The sequence below is a fragment of the Myodes glareolus genome, chromosome 8, assembly GCF_982192425.1.
Source record: "Myodes glareolus chromosome 8, mMyoGla1.1, whole genome shotgun sequence".
NCBI lineage: Eukaryota > Metazoa > Chordata > Mammalia > Rodentia > Cricetidae > Myodes > Myodes glareolus.
In genome coordinates this window covers 92589720-92607135 of record NC_142033.1, presented here as the reverse complement: position 1 = coordinate 92607135, position 17416 = coordinate 92589720, and the positions used below count along the sequence as shown (strand labels likewise).

At 43.2% G+C, this 17416-nt stretch overlaps 1 protein-coding gene across 1 annotated transcript in view; it reads right to left on the bottom strand.

Moving 5' to 3' along the window:
• The window catches only part of Pus10 (pseudouridine synthase 10), a 73945-nt gene that overhangs the window by 24092 nt on the left and 32437 nt on the right, over positions 1-17416 (bottom strand). The window contains exons 5-8 of the mRNA XM_048435369.3: positions 8119-8153; positions 3510-3621; positions 660-721; positions 142-187 (exon numbers count right to left, since the gene is read on the bottom strand). Of these exons, the coding sequence (XP_048291326.1) occupies positions 142-187; positions 660-721; positions 3510-3621; positions 8119-8153 (255 nt within the window). The remainder of the gene's footprint in view (positions 1-141; positions 188-659; positions 722-3509; positions 3622-8118; positions 8154-17416) is intronic.

The following is a 17416-nucleotide window of genomic DNA, read 5'->3' as shown; positions in this document are numbered from 1 at the left end:
GGCGACCCTGAACGAGGCTATCTCAAAAGACCCAAAAGAATAAAATAAATGCGGAGGATAACAATATATGAACGCAATGGAAACCTTTAAAGAGCAGCTCTTGTCACGCTCGCGGCGCAGGCTCAGAAGGAAAATCCTTACCTGTTTGTTTTTGGCTGGTTTGAAACAATCTGGGCAAACTTCACCTCTGAAATAAAATTCAAGTTAAGATAAAAGTTTAGTCGGGCGTAGTTGTAGTTGGTGGTGCACGCATTTAATCCCAGCACTTGGGAGGCAGAAGCAAGTGGATCTCGGTGAGTTCAAGGCTAGCCTGGTATACAGAGTGAGTTCCAGGACAGTCAGAGCTAAACAGCGAGATACTGTCTAAAAAAAAAAAAAAATTAAAGAAAAATATGTTTAATGAGTTTATATAAGGTAGACACAATTCAAATACATTTTATATTTACATATTATATATAATTTTTTGTGTGTATGTGTGTGTACACATTTGTGAGCTACACTGGCTTTCCTGAAGAATCTTCTATGAAAGGTAACATTTTAAATGTAAGGCATGACAAGTTCTGAAATATTCACAAGAAAGAAAAACAATACCATCTTCATAAAAAAGAAAAGCCCCAACATTTGACATAATCGACACCGTGTTTTACGGGGTGACTTACAGGAAGCGGCAATCTTCATCTGTCTCTGGATGAGCAAAGACCACACTCACTTCAAACAAGCTCTAAAAATCACAGAGAACAGTTTTTAAATGAGCAAAAGGAAATTAACAGCTTCTGAAAGGCAACGTAAGGTAACCCCCAGAGATTGCTCAGACCCACCACGGCCTTCAGGCCTGTGTGCGGGTAGCTGTGGGAGGAGGCGCTTTAGCTTGTGTTTGCTTTAACTTCTAAACCCAGCCACTAGCAGGACCACCAAAGCTGATTAGGTTGTTTTGTTTTGAAGATTGTAATACAACCCCAACACTTCTCTCTTCCCTTTCCTCCATCCAAACCTTCCCAAACTAAGTCTTTAAATCAACTTGTTGTTGGACAAATGATACATTAAAGGTAAGTGAGAATCTGGAGAGCTGGAACGAGATAGCTAAAACACCCAGGAAACTTCCGCTCCATTACTGACCAGTTATTAGCAGGACAAAAACATTTGGTTCAAATCTGTAAGAATGCTGGATGAGGCCTGTGTGTGTGTGTGTGTGTGTGTGTACGTGTGTGGGTGTGTGTGCACGTATGCGTGTCGGTGTGTGTATGAACATGGAGGCCCGAGTGTTTCAGCCTCTCACCATCTTCTTCCTGAGACGGGGGTGGGGGTGGGGTCTCGCTGACTAACCTAGGCTGGCAGGTCACCACGCTCAGGACCCACCTCTGCTTGGTTCTTACATGGCATTGGCAATCCTCACTCAGGTCCAAACACTGGTGTGGCAAACACCAGCTGAGCCACCCCCCAGCCTTACAGCTTATTCTTAAAGTATTCGAATCTGACTTTTTAAACCAGTGCTCTTAATTTCCCTTTCCTCAAAAGTGATGCTTCCAAATTATAAAATAATCAAGTACAAGATGGCTTTCCAATCCCATCCCGCCAGGGCGGAATCACACGCCATTCGGTGTGCTTCTCACTGCCATTTTTATTAGATGTTTGGAAAGCTGTCCTGTTAGTACCTTTCATCTGTAAGAACCGTGAGATACTAAGTTACAGAAAATATTCCTATTACTAAACAATTGCTTCAGCAAGTATTTCTGTATGTGAATAATTTTATTATATATAATATATATATAATTTTATATATAATATATAAAAAATCTCTGCAGAGGACAAGCAAGATTTGCTACTGAAGAAAAAGCCGTAAATGCCACATACCAACTGTCTTCTCCTTGGTTCTATTACCCTGAGCTCTCTAGGTCCTCACCAAAGCCACTATCTTCTCTAGAATTACAATAATAAATGGTTTCTGTTGTGCTCCTTATTCTAATATGCATTATAAAAATAAGATGAACTGAGTGTTTCCCACTAAAGAACACCAGCTGGAATCTACTCAAACATCACTGAGTCTTTTGTCTCTCACTTTCTGTTCTCTGACTCAGTATGTAAATTTTAAAATTATCTGCTTCAAAACTGAAATTTGAGGTAAGAACAGCTTACACTGATGACTTCTCTAATTTCTAAAGTACTTTCATTACTTCGTTTCCTTTTCGGACCATCTGTGAGGTATTTTTACTCTTCCCTCTTTCAGTATTCAGCTTATAGAGCTTGTCCTGACACTAACACCACTTGAGAGGGGAGGCAAAAGGTCAGGTGTTCTCGCCTACATAGTAAGTTCAAAGCCAGCCTGAGCTATGAGACCCTGTCTCAAAAAGCCAAAAACACAAAAGGGATTATGTTGACTGGAGATGGAGTATATAATTTAGAATGGCTTTAAAAACCTAATTGGCTTTAGAGGGTGGTGCTGGGATTTTAGCTGAGTAGGGGTATATCCAACATTTAGGGAACTTCCTTCTAGAGAAGTGAGCAAGGAGCACATGCTGCTGAAACCTGACTTCAGACAAGCTGGGAACCTGCCTTTCTTTAAACAGGGCAGCCATTCCCACAGCTGAGGCCAGATCTTCTCCAGAACTGGAAAAGTGGCCAGCTGTCCTAGTTTCAAAGGCAGTCTCTGCCTAGAGACAGAGGAACTTGAGATACCACCAGCTCTTACAGAATGACCCCATTCCATTGCTGCTGAATACCAACGGTCTACATATTGAAAGCAAGACTAGCCACAAATAAACAAAAATAAATAGTCTGGAGTTGATTTGATACTTGCTTAGCTTTTAAAAAAAACTGTGTGTGTGTGTGTGTGTGTGTGTGTGTGAGAGAGAGAGAGAGAGAGAGAGAGAGAGAGAGAGAGAGAGAGAGAGAGAGAGAGAGAGAGAGACTGAGACAATCTGTAGTAACTGGTTCTCTCCTTTCACCAAGTAGCGTCTTGAATCCAGGCCATGAGTCTTTGTGGCCAGCAACTTGATTCACTGAGCCATCTTGCTGGCTCCTTGCTCAGTTTTTAAAACACTGTTTTGTAGTAAATCTATCCTTTCGGCTAAATTACAAAGCTGTCAGGTGAAGATTTCCATCTAGGCTTTCAAGGTCAGTGTATTCACGGTATCTGTAAGCATCTGGGGTCACAAGGGGCGGAAACAAACAGGAGGGCTGAACATTAACTTAATTAATTTAATAGCTCGAAAAGAGCATTTAAACCCTTAGGAGAGCTGGGCGGGGCGGTGCACACCTTTAATCCCAGCACTCAGGAGGCAGAGGTAGGTGAGTTCAAAGCCAACCTGGTCGTACAGAGCAAGTTCCAAGACAGCCAGGACTACAAAGAGAAACCCTGTCTCGAAAATTAAAACAAAAACTAAAATAAGCCCCAAACCTTAGGAGATCCTTCACTGAGTTACAGAAAGAGGAGCGGCTTTTGGCGAATCGAGTCTCTGCAATGACAAAGGGAACCCAGGAACCCAGAGATCAACAGTGCCGATGTCTGATACCTTTCCATCAACGGGAACGCCCAGTCCCTCTGAGAACAGGGGGTGAGTGATCCATTTGTAGGCTTCTTTGAGCTGAACTGCATCACTTCTTCCCAGAGACAGATTCCGCTTTCTGAATAACACAAGAACGAATTCACTGGCATGAAAACCTCATCGTTCACGTTAAAGGGAGGGCTGCGTGCAACTGTCTAAAAACAAGGAGCACCTGCAATGTGCTGGGCACTGCTCTGTACAGCAGAAAGAACACCACACAACGCAGACAGAACCTCCTAAGGCTCTGAGCGACATGTGAGCCCACTTTTGAAGACTCAGCGACCAAAGTACATTTGTTTATTTTCCTAAGTTGGAATCACCAGATTCCAAGGTTCACACATAAATTCTGGAAAGGTCAAGAAAGATGAATGTTTGTTGCTTGGCAATTACAAAACCATCTATTGCAATAGTTAACCCTATGCTCCCAATGTCTCCGACTCCTCCTTGCTGAGAACGGGGGCTTACTTACGGGAAATGAAGTCACAGCTGTTACTCTCCCGTCCTTACTGTGTAAGAAGAGACACTGAGTCCTGACGCATCTACATCCTAAGACGTTCACCAGTGTAACATTAGTGAAATAAAGATCCCACATTCCCCTAAAACCTACTTGTGAGCCGACACCCGGTTCTGAGAAATCCCCTGTATGAGAACTGCTGTAGTATGCACCTACAGTTGTAATAGAAAGGAACTGTGGAAATGCACAGGGCAGCTTTGGTATTGATTACTAAAACTGTTCTACTCTGTTGAGAACCCCAAGATATATCACTACCCAACTAACACTATCACTCTAGTAATTAAAATACCAAAGACCCCAGTGGCTGGTTACAGGACTGCTTGTAACAACAGACAGGGCGAAAAGCAGTCACCAACCATCCCTTTTGTTTGTTTTGGTTGTTTTTCTGAGACAGGTTTCTTTGAGTAGCCCTGCTGTCCTGGAACTCACTCTGTAGGCCTGCCTCTGCCTTCCGAGTGCTGGGATTAAAGGTGGGCACCACCATGATCAGCTTTGAGGCATTCCTTCTTCAGTGTCTAATAATCACTGAGTTATTACCTACAAACACTACCCCTTGTCATTTAGTTCTGCAAGACCAACAGAACCTACTAACTGCAGGCAAGAAACAAAAGTCTTTTAGCTAAGTTAAAATTTGATGGTCTGAGAGGAAAACTATAAAAACCACTACTGTTCTGATGCAGCTACTGCTAAGTTGCCCATAAACTAATAAGTAACACCATAGCCATGCAGAAGAAAATAATCCTTAGGGGAAAAAGTATGATTTATAGATATTATAAACATATACACACACATACACACACCTACTGTTCCTCTAAAAATGCAAATTAAAAATTGCCCACTCATTCTATATCCAGTTGAGACCATAACTTTGGTTATAGTTAAAGGTGCTTTGGAGTACAGTTTAAGAATGAAATACCCAGATAACTCTTGTATTTAATAGGTTAGCAGGTCACTTGTCTACATTCAAGAACTTACTCAAGCAGTAGGTTTCACAAACTGCTTCTGCTTCTCTGGATATTAGAAACATTTAGATATATATTAGATATATTTACTTTATGTGTGTTGGTGTTTGGTTTGGAAACTATGAAACTGTGTGTCACCAGGTGTGGGGACAGACGACTTTAATCCTAGCACTCAGGAAGCAGAGGTAGAGGCTCTCTCTGAGTTCAAGGCCAGCTTGGTCTACATCTCCAGCTGTGGGGCAGCCAGGGCTACATGGAGAGACCCTGTCTTAAAATACAAAAACAAACAAAGAACTGTATGTCTGTGCACCATGTGCACGCCTGGTACCCAAGGCCAGAAGAAGGTGCCAGATGCCCTGGGACTGGGGCTACTGATGGCTTTGAGCCTCCACATGGGTGCTTGGACTTGAACCCATGTCCCCTGCAAGAACAATGAGTGTTCTTAATCATTGAATCAACTCTCCAGCCCACACTTAGATGTTTTAAAAGACTATTTTGATATTGTGTCAACAGTTTAATTACATTTGCATAAACTAGCATCAAAGTTGAAAGTATACAACTAAGAAATAAGCATGTCTTTGAGAATGTGGTTAAGAATGTACACTGCTCCTACAGAGGATTTGAGTCTAGTTCCAAGCACCTATATTCGGGAGCTCACAATGGCCTGCAACTCTAATCCAGGGGATCTGATGCCCTCTACTGGCCTCGATGGGTACTGCATTCATGTCACACATACATAAACAAATAAAATACATTAAACAATGTTTATTTATGTGTGTGAATGCTTTGCCTGCCCGCATCCGTGCACACTGTGAGTGTGGCCCACGCAGGTCAAATAAACAGATGGTTGTGAATTCTTTTGTGGGTCCTGGAAACCAAACTTGGATCCTCTGGAAGAGCAGCAAGTGTTCTAAACTGCCGAGCTATCTCTCCATCCCCAAGAAAATATTTTTTGAAGGATAAAAAGTAGAAACAGAGAAATAAACTATTTTAAATTTGTTTATAGATCCTAGGCTCTAAAGCACTACAGGAGAAGTCAATCCTGTTAAAACATTGTCCATTATACATTAAATAAATAAATAATTAATTTAAAAAAAAAACCTGCCATGCCTTTACTCCCCGCAGAGGCAGGAAAATCTTTATGAGTTACAGGCCAGCCAGAACCATACTTGAGGCCTTGTCTCAAAAAACAAACACACACAGAGAAAAGAAAACTGGTTTGTATGAAGAATTTCAAACTTGGCAATCCAGCTAAAAATCTTCCAAGTACAGGTACTTTTCCTCTCCAGATTAAAAGGCCAGAATAAAGGCTTACTTGATAACCTAAAAACCTTATTCATATGTAGGGCCAAAAATATAATATTTAAGATGTTACAATTTTTGCTGGGTGGCGGTGACACACACCTTTAATTCCACCACTCAGGAGGCAGGGAAAGGCAGATCTTCGTGAGTTTGAGGTCAGCCTGGTCTACAGAGGGAGTTCCAGGATAGCCAAGGCTACACGAAGAAACCCTGTGTCAAAAAATCAAAACAAAACAAAACAAAAAGATACTAAGATTTTTTTTTTAACACGCTGTTCTGCCTGCGTGTATACCTGTAGGCCAGAAGAGGGCGCCAGATCTCACTACAGATGGCTGTGAGCCACCATGTGGGTGCTGGGAATTGAACTCAGAACCTTTGGAAGAGTAGGCAGTGCTCTTAACCAGTGAGTCATCTCTCCAGCCCAATGTTAAGATTTTTAATCATGAAATTTGAATGAGGCTGTACCTGATTGTCGTTTAGAGGGATCAATGCTCATGAAGCCAATGTGACCTTCTGTGACCCTCCTAACTGCACTCTGTCTGCTGTCACACCCCAGATGAGGTGACCCTCTGCAATCACTCTAACCTTAGACACAGCACAGTCAGGAGTCTAAAGAGAAGGCCGACCAGAACACCCTAGCAATTATTCCCTAAATCACTTCCTTAATGGAATCCTTAGCGATCTTCTCAACCTAAAATGACTGGGGACACTGAGGAAAAACAGCATCCTGTATCTTTCCGTCCCCGTATTCCCATGTAGTCAAAGAAACACAGCTTGGTACAAAACCCTTTGAAGAGGAAGGAAAGCAACACCACCCAAGCAATGCACATGTGAAGGGAAGCATTCAGGAAACGGCAGGCTCTCGTGGGGCATAAACTGTCTAAAACTGTTAAGATCAAAATTTGTTAGACCAGTCTCAAGGCTTTGACACTCAGGGACTAAGTCTCACTAAGCCTGCAACCGTTGATGAATATGTGGTTATTTCTCCTTTGAAAAGGGAAGATGCAAACATAATATACGAAACAAACAAAAAACTATGTTAATATTGTTTCTATAAATCTCAGAACCACAGATGAGCTTCTAATACAGAAAGCTACATCGTCTGGGTTTTTCTCACCAAAGTACACGGCAACCTCCAATAATCATATGGCACAGAACGCTTGGTTTCAAAAATACAACTAAAGCAAAAACTCTGAAGATTTAACAGTTTTTTTATACACTTGATTTGGACATGTGAGACTGTTCACCAAATCTGTGTTTCCTTCCCTACAGAAGCAGTTCATTTACTTACACAGTACCACCCTAAGAAAGGTGTACATTATATATAAGATTTAAAACCACATTAGATTCCTAAAATCCAAGGATCTGAATTCCAAAACCGATCTGTCTCCCGAGAGTTTCGGGCAAGGGCTGGACCGCCAATTTCTGCTGCCCAGGTGCTATCTGTAAACTCAGTTACTCTGATTTAAGCAGAATTTTACTTCTCATGGTTTATCATCTAGTTTTATAATTTAGCTTCAAGTATAAATCTAAAATGTATTATCTTAAGCTAACCTCCCAAACTACTTTCAATACATGCCTACTGCTTGTAAAAACACATCTACAATCACTAAACAAGCCCCTTGTAAAAGTAAAAAACAAACAAACAAAAGAACCAAATCGGACAAGGCACCTAACGGAAGCACCTACTGTGCCAACTGCTCCAGCTGCTGAGTTTACTCTGTAAAAGGAAGTAGTAAAAGTACTTTTAAGAATCAGGTAGCTTCTATTTAAAGAAAGGTAGACACTCCCTACTTACCCCATTTCCTGTTTTACCAGCAACCATGCAGCATGCTGTAGGCAGTTTAGTAACACCCAGAAAGAAGAAAAAAAGGAAAAGTATTTAGTAAAGTGAAGTTTCAACATCATTATCAAAGTGCTTAAATAATTTGTTAATCAAACTCCTCTTATTAGAAGGAGTCGATATTGAATGTGATGACCTCAGGCTCATTTTAATAGAAAGAGGGTAAGATTTCAGTTTGTAACGCTGACATGCTATGGTCTAGGAATTCAGAGTCTTGTGATACACACCAACAACCCCAGCAAATGGGAGGTAGAGGCAGGAAGACCAGGCGTTCAAGGCCAGCCCTGGCTACATAACAAGTCTGAGGCCACCCTCTGCTACCTAAGACCCTGTCTCAAAACCAAACAGCCCAAAGTGACTGAGTACACATGTAGCTTCTAAAACATAGATCTGAACGGTCTGGGTTTTATTTTTTAATAACTCTATCCGGCTCATCATATTCGTGTTTATATAACCAGGAGTTAAATGTAGCACGTTTACCTGGACTCTCTCTGAAATACAATGAAAGCTAAACAGACCAGAGAATGGGTAAATGAAAGAGTAGATGTATCCTAAAGCAAATCCAGTGCAATGGTAATAACTATAGAATCTGATGTGGGTGGACGGTTCTTTTACCTTCTCACGCACTTAGTTCTACGTTAGGTAAAACATTCTGGGAATGAATAATTAAAACTTTCAGAGAGTTGGAGGCTGAAGAGAAGGTTCGGGGATTAAGAACATGGGCTGCTCTCACAGACGACCTGAGTCTGGTTCCCAGCACCCACACAGCGGCTCACAGCTACTTACTCTAGTTCAAGGGATCGGGAGCCCTCTTCTGACCTCCCTGGGCAACAGGCATGCACATACATACATGTAGGCAAACACTTAGAGAAAACTTTTTCAAAATTCATTTTTTTTAAAAAAAATATCTATTTATTTATTTATTTACTATGTATACAGTGTTCTGTCTATATGCTTGCTGGCCAGAAGAGGGCATCAGATCTCATTACAGATGGCTGTGAGCCACCATGTGGTTGCTGGGAATTGAACTCAGGACCTCTGGAAGAACAGTCAGTGCTCTTAACCTCTGAGCCATCTCTCCAGCCCCTCAAAATTCTTGTTTAATTGCAAAAGTCCTAAAATGGAGCTACATTCCTGAAATGAGGGGTCAATGATAACAATGCAGAATGCTTGGCACTGTTCCACGACACTTCAGCTTATGAACAAGGGACGCTCTGTCCCGCCACAGCATCTGATGACAAGAACAGACGTGGGTCAATAAAATGCCCACAGCCTCTGCTCTTCCACGCCACAAAAATGGCCATCCTTACAATCCCTATCCTCCTCAAGCAGTTACGCACCATGACAATATACGCAGAGCCTGTCCTTCCTCGCAGGACACTGGAGACTCCTAACCTCAGGACCACGCAGAAACATTGCATATTCCAACTTAGGCCAAGGCCCACCAGGTACTCCCTAGCCAAGAAGACACGTTCGGCACGCCTGGTGGGCTGCTGAATCTGCTCCCCCTCCAGTACCACCTCCCGCACGATAAGACTCCTTCATTTCGTCTGCTTCCTCAAACCTTTCCCACAGTGAATGGCATGGATCTAACAGCTGAAGGGAGAGAACAAACTAAGAGCCTTGCAGTTTAAGCTGCAGGATGACCAAGGGTTATGGCAAATAGGCATTGCTTTGCAACCTGTTCAAAACCAGTGCTATTGAGACTGACAGGACTTCAAGATTGTAGAAACAACAATGATTTCCCAAAGCTGGGAAGTCCTAGATAATAACACTGCCCTGCCCTTCTTTATACTACAAGAGAGCAATAATCTTATTTCCCTATAGAGACGCTGCGGTCCGCAGGAATACAGTGAGATTTCAGCTGATCGGGCAGAAGGCTGACCCACCAGAACAAATGCATTCCGATGGAGGCAAACCCAGTTAGCGAGGCGCTGGGCCCGCCACCTTTTGCGAATCGACTGATTCTCACAGTGGATGTCTTGTGACGCCAGAAGCACTCTCCCTTGTGCAAGATTCAGCAGAGTATGGACAAGTGGGCATGACTCTTTCCAATATACTGGTACACTGGGTCATCCCCCACTCTGTGGGACCTCCAGTGGGCAATTTAGTCACACAGTCTATAACCTTGGCTCCCACAGTCTAATCTCCACTTCGTTCCCTGAGATACATTAGAAGCCAGCTCCCTGCAACCATCTTCCGTTTGGCAGGACATGCAGTCAGGAAAGGAGTCTGCCATATAGATGGCATTTGAGACCTTCAAAGATAACAGGATGCCCAAGCTCACTCAGAGAATTGCCTTTGTTTGCATGTGATATATAAACTGGAAACTTTACAGAATAAAAGAACAGCAGGAGAAGAAGAAAGAAACTGATGCAGAAAGGTACGTAGTGAAGACTTTATTTCACCCTCAGATCTCAGTCCCGAGCTTGCTGTGAGTCTTCTGGACCCTGAGGGGACACTGAGGCTGGCACTCAGAGGTCCCCAATATAGAGAATATTAATATTTGTCCTGCAGATACATTGTGAGAATTTATGAAATCATATACATGCAATCAAGTAGGGCTCCTAACACATAAACAATTAACAAGTAGTAGCTACTACACCGTGAGGGCCAAGTCTATTACACTAGACCATCAAGGAGCAACTGTTGGTACCTTGAAATCGCATCTATAGTTTACAGATAATACAATTCAGATGTCCCCCTTAAAAGTCTGTAGGCTTTGATCTATTTCTTCACATCCCCAGACTGCTATAGTAACTCTGAAATCTCCCTCTTGATGGTAAATCCGAGCTGTGAAAAACTTTCTGACACAGTTTCAGACCCTCTCTGCGCTTTGTTGTTCTGAGACAGGTTCCCACTGTGCAGTCCTAGCCGGTCTGGACCTCACCATGTAGACCAGGCTAGTCTTAAACTCACAACACCTGCCAACTTCTGCCTCTTGAGAGCTGGGATTGAAGGTGTGCGCCACCATGCCCAGCTCCTTTGTACTTTTTAGTGACCTCTTTGTCTCTTTTAAGTTACTTTCAGGTGATGTCATCGGCATACAAAGTATCCTATCTTACTATGACTATAAAGCAGCAGAAAACTGGAGGTTGCCAAGGGAAACCTGATAATCATGTGTAATATAAAATTAAATCGAAAGTCCTCAGAACCTGAGACTTGCTAACAGTTTTTCTTCCTACCTCTCTATAGGCTCCCTGTTCAAGCATGCTACAGGTTGGACAAAACAAATCACACAGAGGAGATAAAAGGCTGAATCCCAAAGAAGTCAGTCTTGCTCAATTATTCAGTTTTTACCACATGCTAATGATAGCCTGGATCCATTTCTGCCTAGGAAAAAGAAGCTCACCTCTCCCTTTCAGATTACCAAGGTAACTTCAATAAATGGTCTATTCTTTAGTCAGTTAAAAAAAAAATCCATTCTCTAAAGCAAGCAATTAAATTCTTCTGCCCCAACAGAATCATTAAAGCTATAAAGTTTTAATGGTTTATCAAATTTGATACCAGAGGCATTATGTTACTTCCTGAAAATTCGGAAACCACACAATTTAATCCTGGACTCAGTTTAACTTTCTCTGAGAATTTTAGCGAGGCAGATCCTAAATAGAGAAGCTGACTAACAGCTTGCTGAGGTGTTCCGTTCTCTATTACGCATTCCACAGGCTAGGACCCAGACAAAACATGAAGCAGAGGGTGGCAGAGCACAGGTATATGGACCCCCCAAGCAGCATGACCACCTGCTGGGCCAATAACCCCTCCGCCCTTAAATTGCTTCTGTCAGTTATCCTGTCACAGCCATAACACAAGTAATTATGAAAAATGAAATTGGAAAAGTCACAATGTTTCGAGTGTCACATCAGGATATGACCCTAAAGACTAAAGCCGTAACATACGAACCGCCACATTTACACACAAACAGCATCTCACAAAAACATACAAAAGGTACTCAAGGGAGTCTTCCATAACTCACCAAGTCATAATATAACCATTTTCACACGATCACGTAAGTGGTAGAATAAGAAGGTAAAGAATTACTTGTACCAAAACATCTATCACACATGGGGAAATTCAGCACAAAAAATCCTAAGTTCCAGGGGCCTGGGAGAGTAGGAAGGGAGGTCTGGCTTGGAGATGATCAAGATACATGCATGAAATTGTCAAAAAATAAACAAAAATATTCTAAAAAAGAAAGCCAAACATCCCAGAAAAATGAAGAGAGTATGCCCAGGCATACTCTGGCCCACACATTCTGTGGCCACCTGGATCTGTAATTCGTGGTGGAGAAAACAGGAACTCGCATATAATAAGGAACGCTGTAGCTCTGAGTACCGCAATTCACTGGCAAGGTAGCTCGTTGTCTGGGCCCTTGGCATCTTAACCTCGGGTAAAAGGGTTCCCATTTTCTTATCGATATCTCACGGACATGCAGAGAGAAAGGTCTGTCCGCGAGCACACCCATAAAACAGAAGAGGAAGAGGAGCAGAACAACAGCTCGCGCAGCAGCGCTGGTAATTAATGACATTAACGGGTCAGATGTGAGGGGCCTGCCCTGATCCCCTGGGTGATCAAAGGGGAAGTGTCCTCCAAAGGGTGCATTCCAGGGTGCAAAGCCAGGAGGGTGCGAGTGAGGCTCTGGAAACTCCACCATTGCTAAGGCTGTGTGGCCGGGAAGCAAACAAAGGAAGACGCAGGAGCTTAGCTCACAGGACCACTGTTCCCACTCGAGGGCACAGGAAGATTTCCCACACGAGGGCACAGGAAGATTTCACAGTAAGGCAAATTTCAAAGAATCCCATGCACCGGAGTGGCACAATCATCCGTCCCAGGAATGCCACTGTGACTGAGAATCAACGAGGAAGATGGGAACTGAGCAAAATGAGGACACCTGGGAATAAATCAGTGACTCAAGTTAGAAATAATGTGTTACAGCACAGCTGCCGAGGATGAAGCCGAAGAGCTGACTTTAAGAAGAGCGGGCTGCACTCACTGCTCTTCCAGAGGACCCTGGTTCAGTTCCCATCACCCACATGGCAGTTCACAGCCTTCTGTAACTCCAGTTCCCAGGGGTTAACCCTTCTGGCTGGTGAGGGCACTGCATGCACACACAGAGAAACACACAGACACACACAGACACAAAATACACACACACATTAAAAAAATTGAAAAAAAAATTGAAGAGGTAAGAAAGGCACAGACTAACAGGACTTCCACACTAGCAGACATTTGGGAATTTCTAAATACTACCAATGCCATTGAGCCCCTAAAGCCTTCTGAATTGCACACAGCTCTTCAGCACCCTTACAACAAAGATGGTACAAATATAAACTCATCCCAGTGGGGAATGGTAACAGCTGTGTGGGCAGCTGGAGGCATTAAAAAGACTTCTTTCGGTCAGCCTGGTCTACAAGAGCTAGTTCCAGGACAGGCTCCAAAGCTACAGAGAAACCCTGTCTTGAAAAACCAAAAAAATAAAAAAATAAAAACAAAACAAAACAAAAAAAAACCCAAGTCTTTCTTGATCAGTTATTTTCCCAAAACACACACACACACACACACACACACACACACACACAGAGAGAGAGAGAGAGAGAGAGAGAGAGAGAGAGAGAGATTTCCTTGCCCCCAAAATGGCCAGTTACAGACATTTTAATAAGAAAAGCCTTTTCTCCTTTTCCCCACCCAAGATTTCCTCCTCACCCACTCCACCTACCCCCGGGCCTGGTATAAACTTGTTTACCTGTCCCATCAGGGCTAGCTTCCCCTCTCCCGGAAGCACTCTTTGGACCCACCCACCCAGCTCCCTCCCCTTGCCTCCTCTCCCATCCTCATCCTAGTCCTAGACTCTTCTCTCCTGGTGCCACTGACCACAGACCTGTGAGGAAGCAGCTGAAACAGACCGAGCCTAGGAGCCACCTCTGGTGAACAGCATAGGCCAGCCACGCTGAAAACCTGCCAGCAAAGGAGACAGCGCAGGGGCGACACCTTCTAGCCCAGCTCTTGGGAAGCTGAGGCTAGCGCATCTCTGTGAGTTCAGGCCACCCAAGGCTACACAGAGAGACCCCTGCCTCATTCCCCAGCTCCCCCACTCCCCCCAAAAAACCATGGGGGATGGAGTAACAGCTCAATCACGACAAGCTTGCCACCTGAGGCCCTGGGTTTGGGTTCCTGCACCTACATAAAAACCTAGACATGGCTGCATGTGCACATAATTCTAGCACTGGGGAAGCAGGGAGCTCCAGGTCCAGTGAGAGGCGCTGGAGAGGACAATCTCTGGTTCAGTACCCTGCCCAGCTCCCACGGGGGCGGGGGCACATGATGATGACAGCTTATTTTTCTAACGAATTAAAAAAAGAAAATGAAACAAGACATTAAGACTTTCATTACCTTGGGTTCCCCCAATATGTTGGCAATAAAAACAAAGTGTTAAAAGGCTAAAGACTGTCTTTTTAGGACAAAGCAAGGACAGATCAGCACAGACAGAATAAATCCTCAGGGCCAAATTAGGTTACAGGTCTATTAACCCAGTTCCCACAATGGCTGTTTTTACACTGTAAGTTTTAAGGCCTTCCGCTGTGCTTTCAAACTGCTGTTTGCTGAATTCTGCAAGATCTGATTGGTAATAATCCTGATAGGTAATTCCAAGAGCGGAATGTGAGAGAGGGAGGAGGGCAATTTGAACCTGTGAGAAAGACCATTCATGGGGTGGAGCTCAGCAGCTAAACTCAGGGAACTCTAGTGTCAACAGCATTAGTGAAGCAGGGAACATCTGTTGCCAACAGGTGTGGCTGGATGTGCAAACATTTTACCTCTGAACGTGGTGCTGGGATACTAGCACCCTTACAAGACTCAGTGACCAAACCTTTGTCCTAGGAAGCCTCTGAGTTCCTGCCTCAAGCACAGCACTGTTTCAGGAAATCTCCCACAACCAGCACAGGACAAGGTTGGCCTGAGACAGACAGCAACTTCCCTGGAGGAGGCCCCAACTCTTCCAGCCGAGGGCTAGAGGATTCTATGCCTTTCCCACAGGTCTATCATCAAAAGACATGAGCAAAGATGACACCAACAGACATGCTAATAGCCCAGACGGAGAAATCTCATGGGGCCGCAACCCTAGACAAAGAACTACAGAAATAAACACCAAGCAATATTGATAGAGAAAATTCTCTTCCCCAGGGAAGTCTCCCAATTGGTCCACCCTAAAACATTTGCATAGATATCACATTATACATATAGTTAACAACAATTAGAGAAAAAGAGGCTACTAATTTGAGAGAGAGCAAGGTGGAGGGGGTTCATGGGAAAAGTTAAATTAATATATATTACTTTCATATGAACACTAGCTCATCTAAAGCACCTCAGCAAACAGGGCCTGTGGACAAATGATGTGGGAGTCCCCTCTGTGTGCTGTGATTACCATTAATGAATAAAGAAACTGCTTTGAACCTATAACAAGGCAGAACTTAGGTATTGGGGAAAACTAAACGGAATGCTGGAGAAAGGAGGTGGAGTCAGAGAGACACCATGGAGCCACCGCCAGAGTGAGACATGCTGAAACTTTGCCGGTAAGCCACTGCCACATGGCAATACAAAGATTAATGGAAATGGGTTAAATTAAAATGTAAGAGCTAGCCGAGAAAAAAAAGTTAGAGCTAATAGGCCAAGCATTGTTTTAAATAATATAGTTTCTGTGTGATTATTTCAGGTCTAAGTGAGCTGGGCCGGGAACCAAACAAGTGGCCTCCTTACTACAGACAAAACCAGGCACAATGAAGGAACCAAACCAAGTAGGCCATAACTTCCAGCTGCAGGTCAGCTCACAAGCATGCGAGGGCACACAGCAGGGAAAAGCACAGGTTGTATTTGCGTATGAAGTGCAAACAATGGACAGCAGGGTGCTCTAGTAAAGACAGAAAGACCACAGAAGATGACAATGTGCACCTGCCAAAAACTTACACTGTCTTGCTTAGTTTTATGCCAGTTTGACGCAAGGAAGAGTCATCTGGAGCGAACCTCAGCTGAGAAAAATGCCTCCTACAATACAGCGGTAGGAGCCAGGTGGTGGAGGCCCACACCTTTAATCCCAGCACACAGGTGGCAAAGGTAGATGGATCTCTGTGACTTCTAGGCCAGTGTGGTCTATACAGCAAGTTCTAGGACAGTCAAGGACACAGAGAAACCTTGTCTCAAAAAAACCAGGGAAACAAAACAAATCTAAAAAGATCCAGCTGTAGGGCACTTTCTTGATTAGTGGGAGAGTACCCAGCGAAAAGTCTAAGGTTTTCAGACAACCAACCTTAATAAATCCAGTAACCTTACAGGAATAGCCAAATGACAGAGGCTCTGTTATAGCTAACTGGACTCCTATGCCAATGTTAGATTTAAAGAGATTCAAAGAAGCAATAGTCTCATAAGGCATGCATTCATCTTTTAGAAACTTGCACATAATTACAATGGAATACCTGGTTCAGAGAAGAGGTTAACACTATTGAACAACAGAGTAAAGCTAGAGGTAGGGAAATCTCCCAAGATGAAGTACTTGGAGAAGGAGATTATGCTACTATAGAAAGGCAATCTGTATGTGATGACCACATCCTTGATTAATGTCATGTAGCAGCTTTGAAAGTTTGGGGCAGAATTGGAGAAATAGAAAAGAAAATTGAGTCATTTACTAAAGATATACAAGGCCCAAAGGAAGCCTTTATGGATCTCTTAAAAAGAATGACTTCAGCAGTAAATAGAATGATACCAAATTCAGAGGATAAACAAATAATAATTGAATCTCTGGCTTTTGAAAAGGCCAATGCTCTATGCAACAGGATAATCAGACCATTAAAGGCAAGGTCAGCACCTTTGGAGGAATGGATTCGAGATACAATTAATATTGAATTTCGTGACCATGCTGATGCATAGATAGGAATAGTGATTTCCAGAGGTTTGAGAAAAAAAAAATGAAAGGTCAAATGTTATAATTGTGCCAAACAAGGTCAACTTAAATGGAACTGTAAACAGGGCGTTCCTAGAAACAATGTTTTTTCTAAGAATAATCCATTCAGAACGCCCCTCCCATCTGGATTATGTGGAAAGTGTAGCAAGGCAGGCAACAGACTAATGAATACACATCAACAACAAGGAATATTCAAAGTAACTCTTTGCCATTGGGAAACAATGAGGGGCTTCTCCTGGCGCCCTAAGCCAAATCCAGTTCAGTCATTTCCTGTCATTGTAGAGGAAACTCCTTCCCAGAGCAATG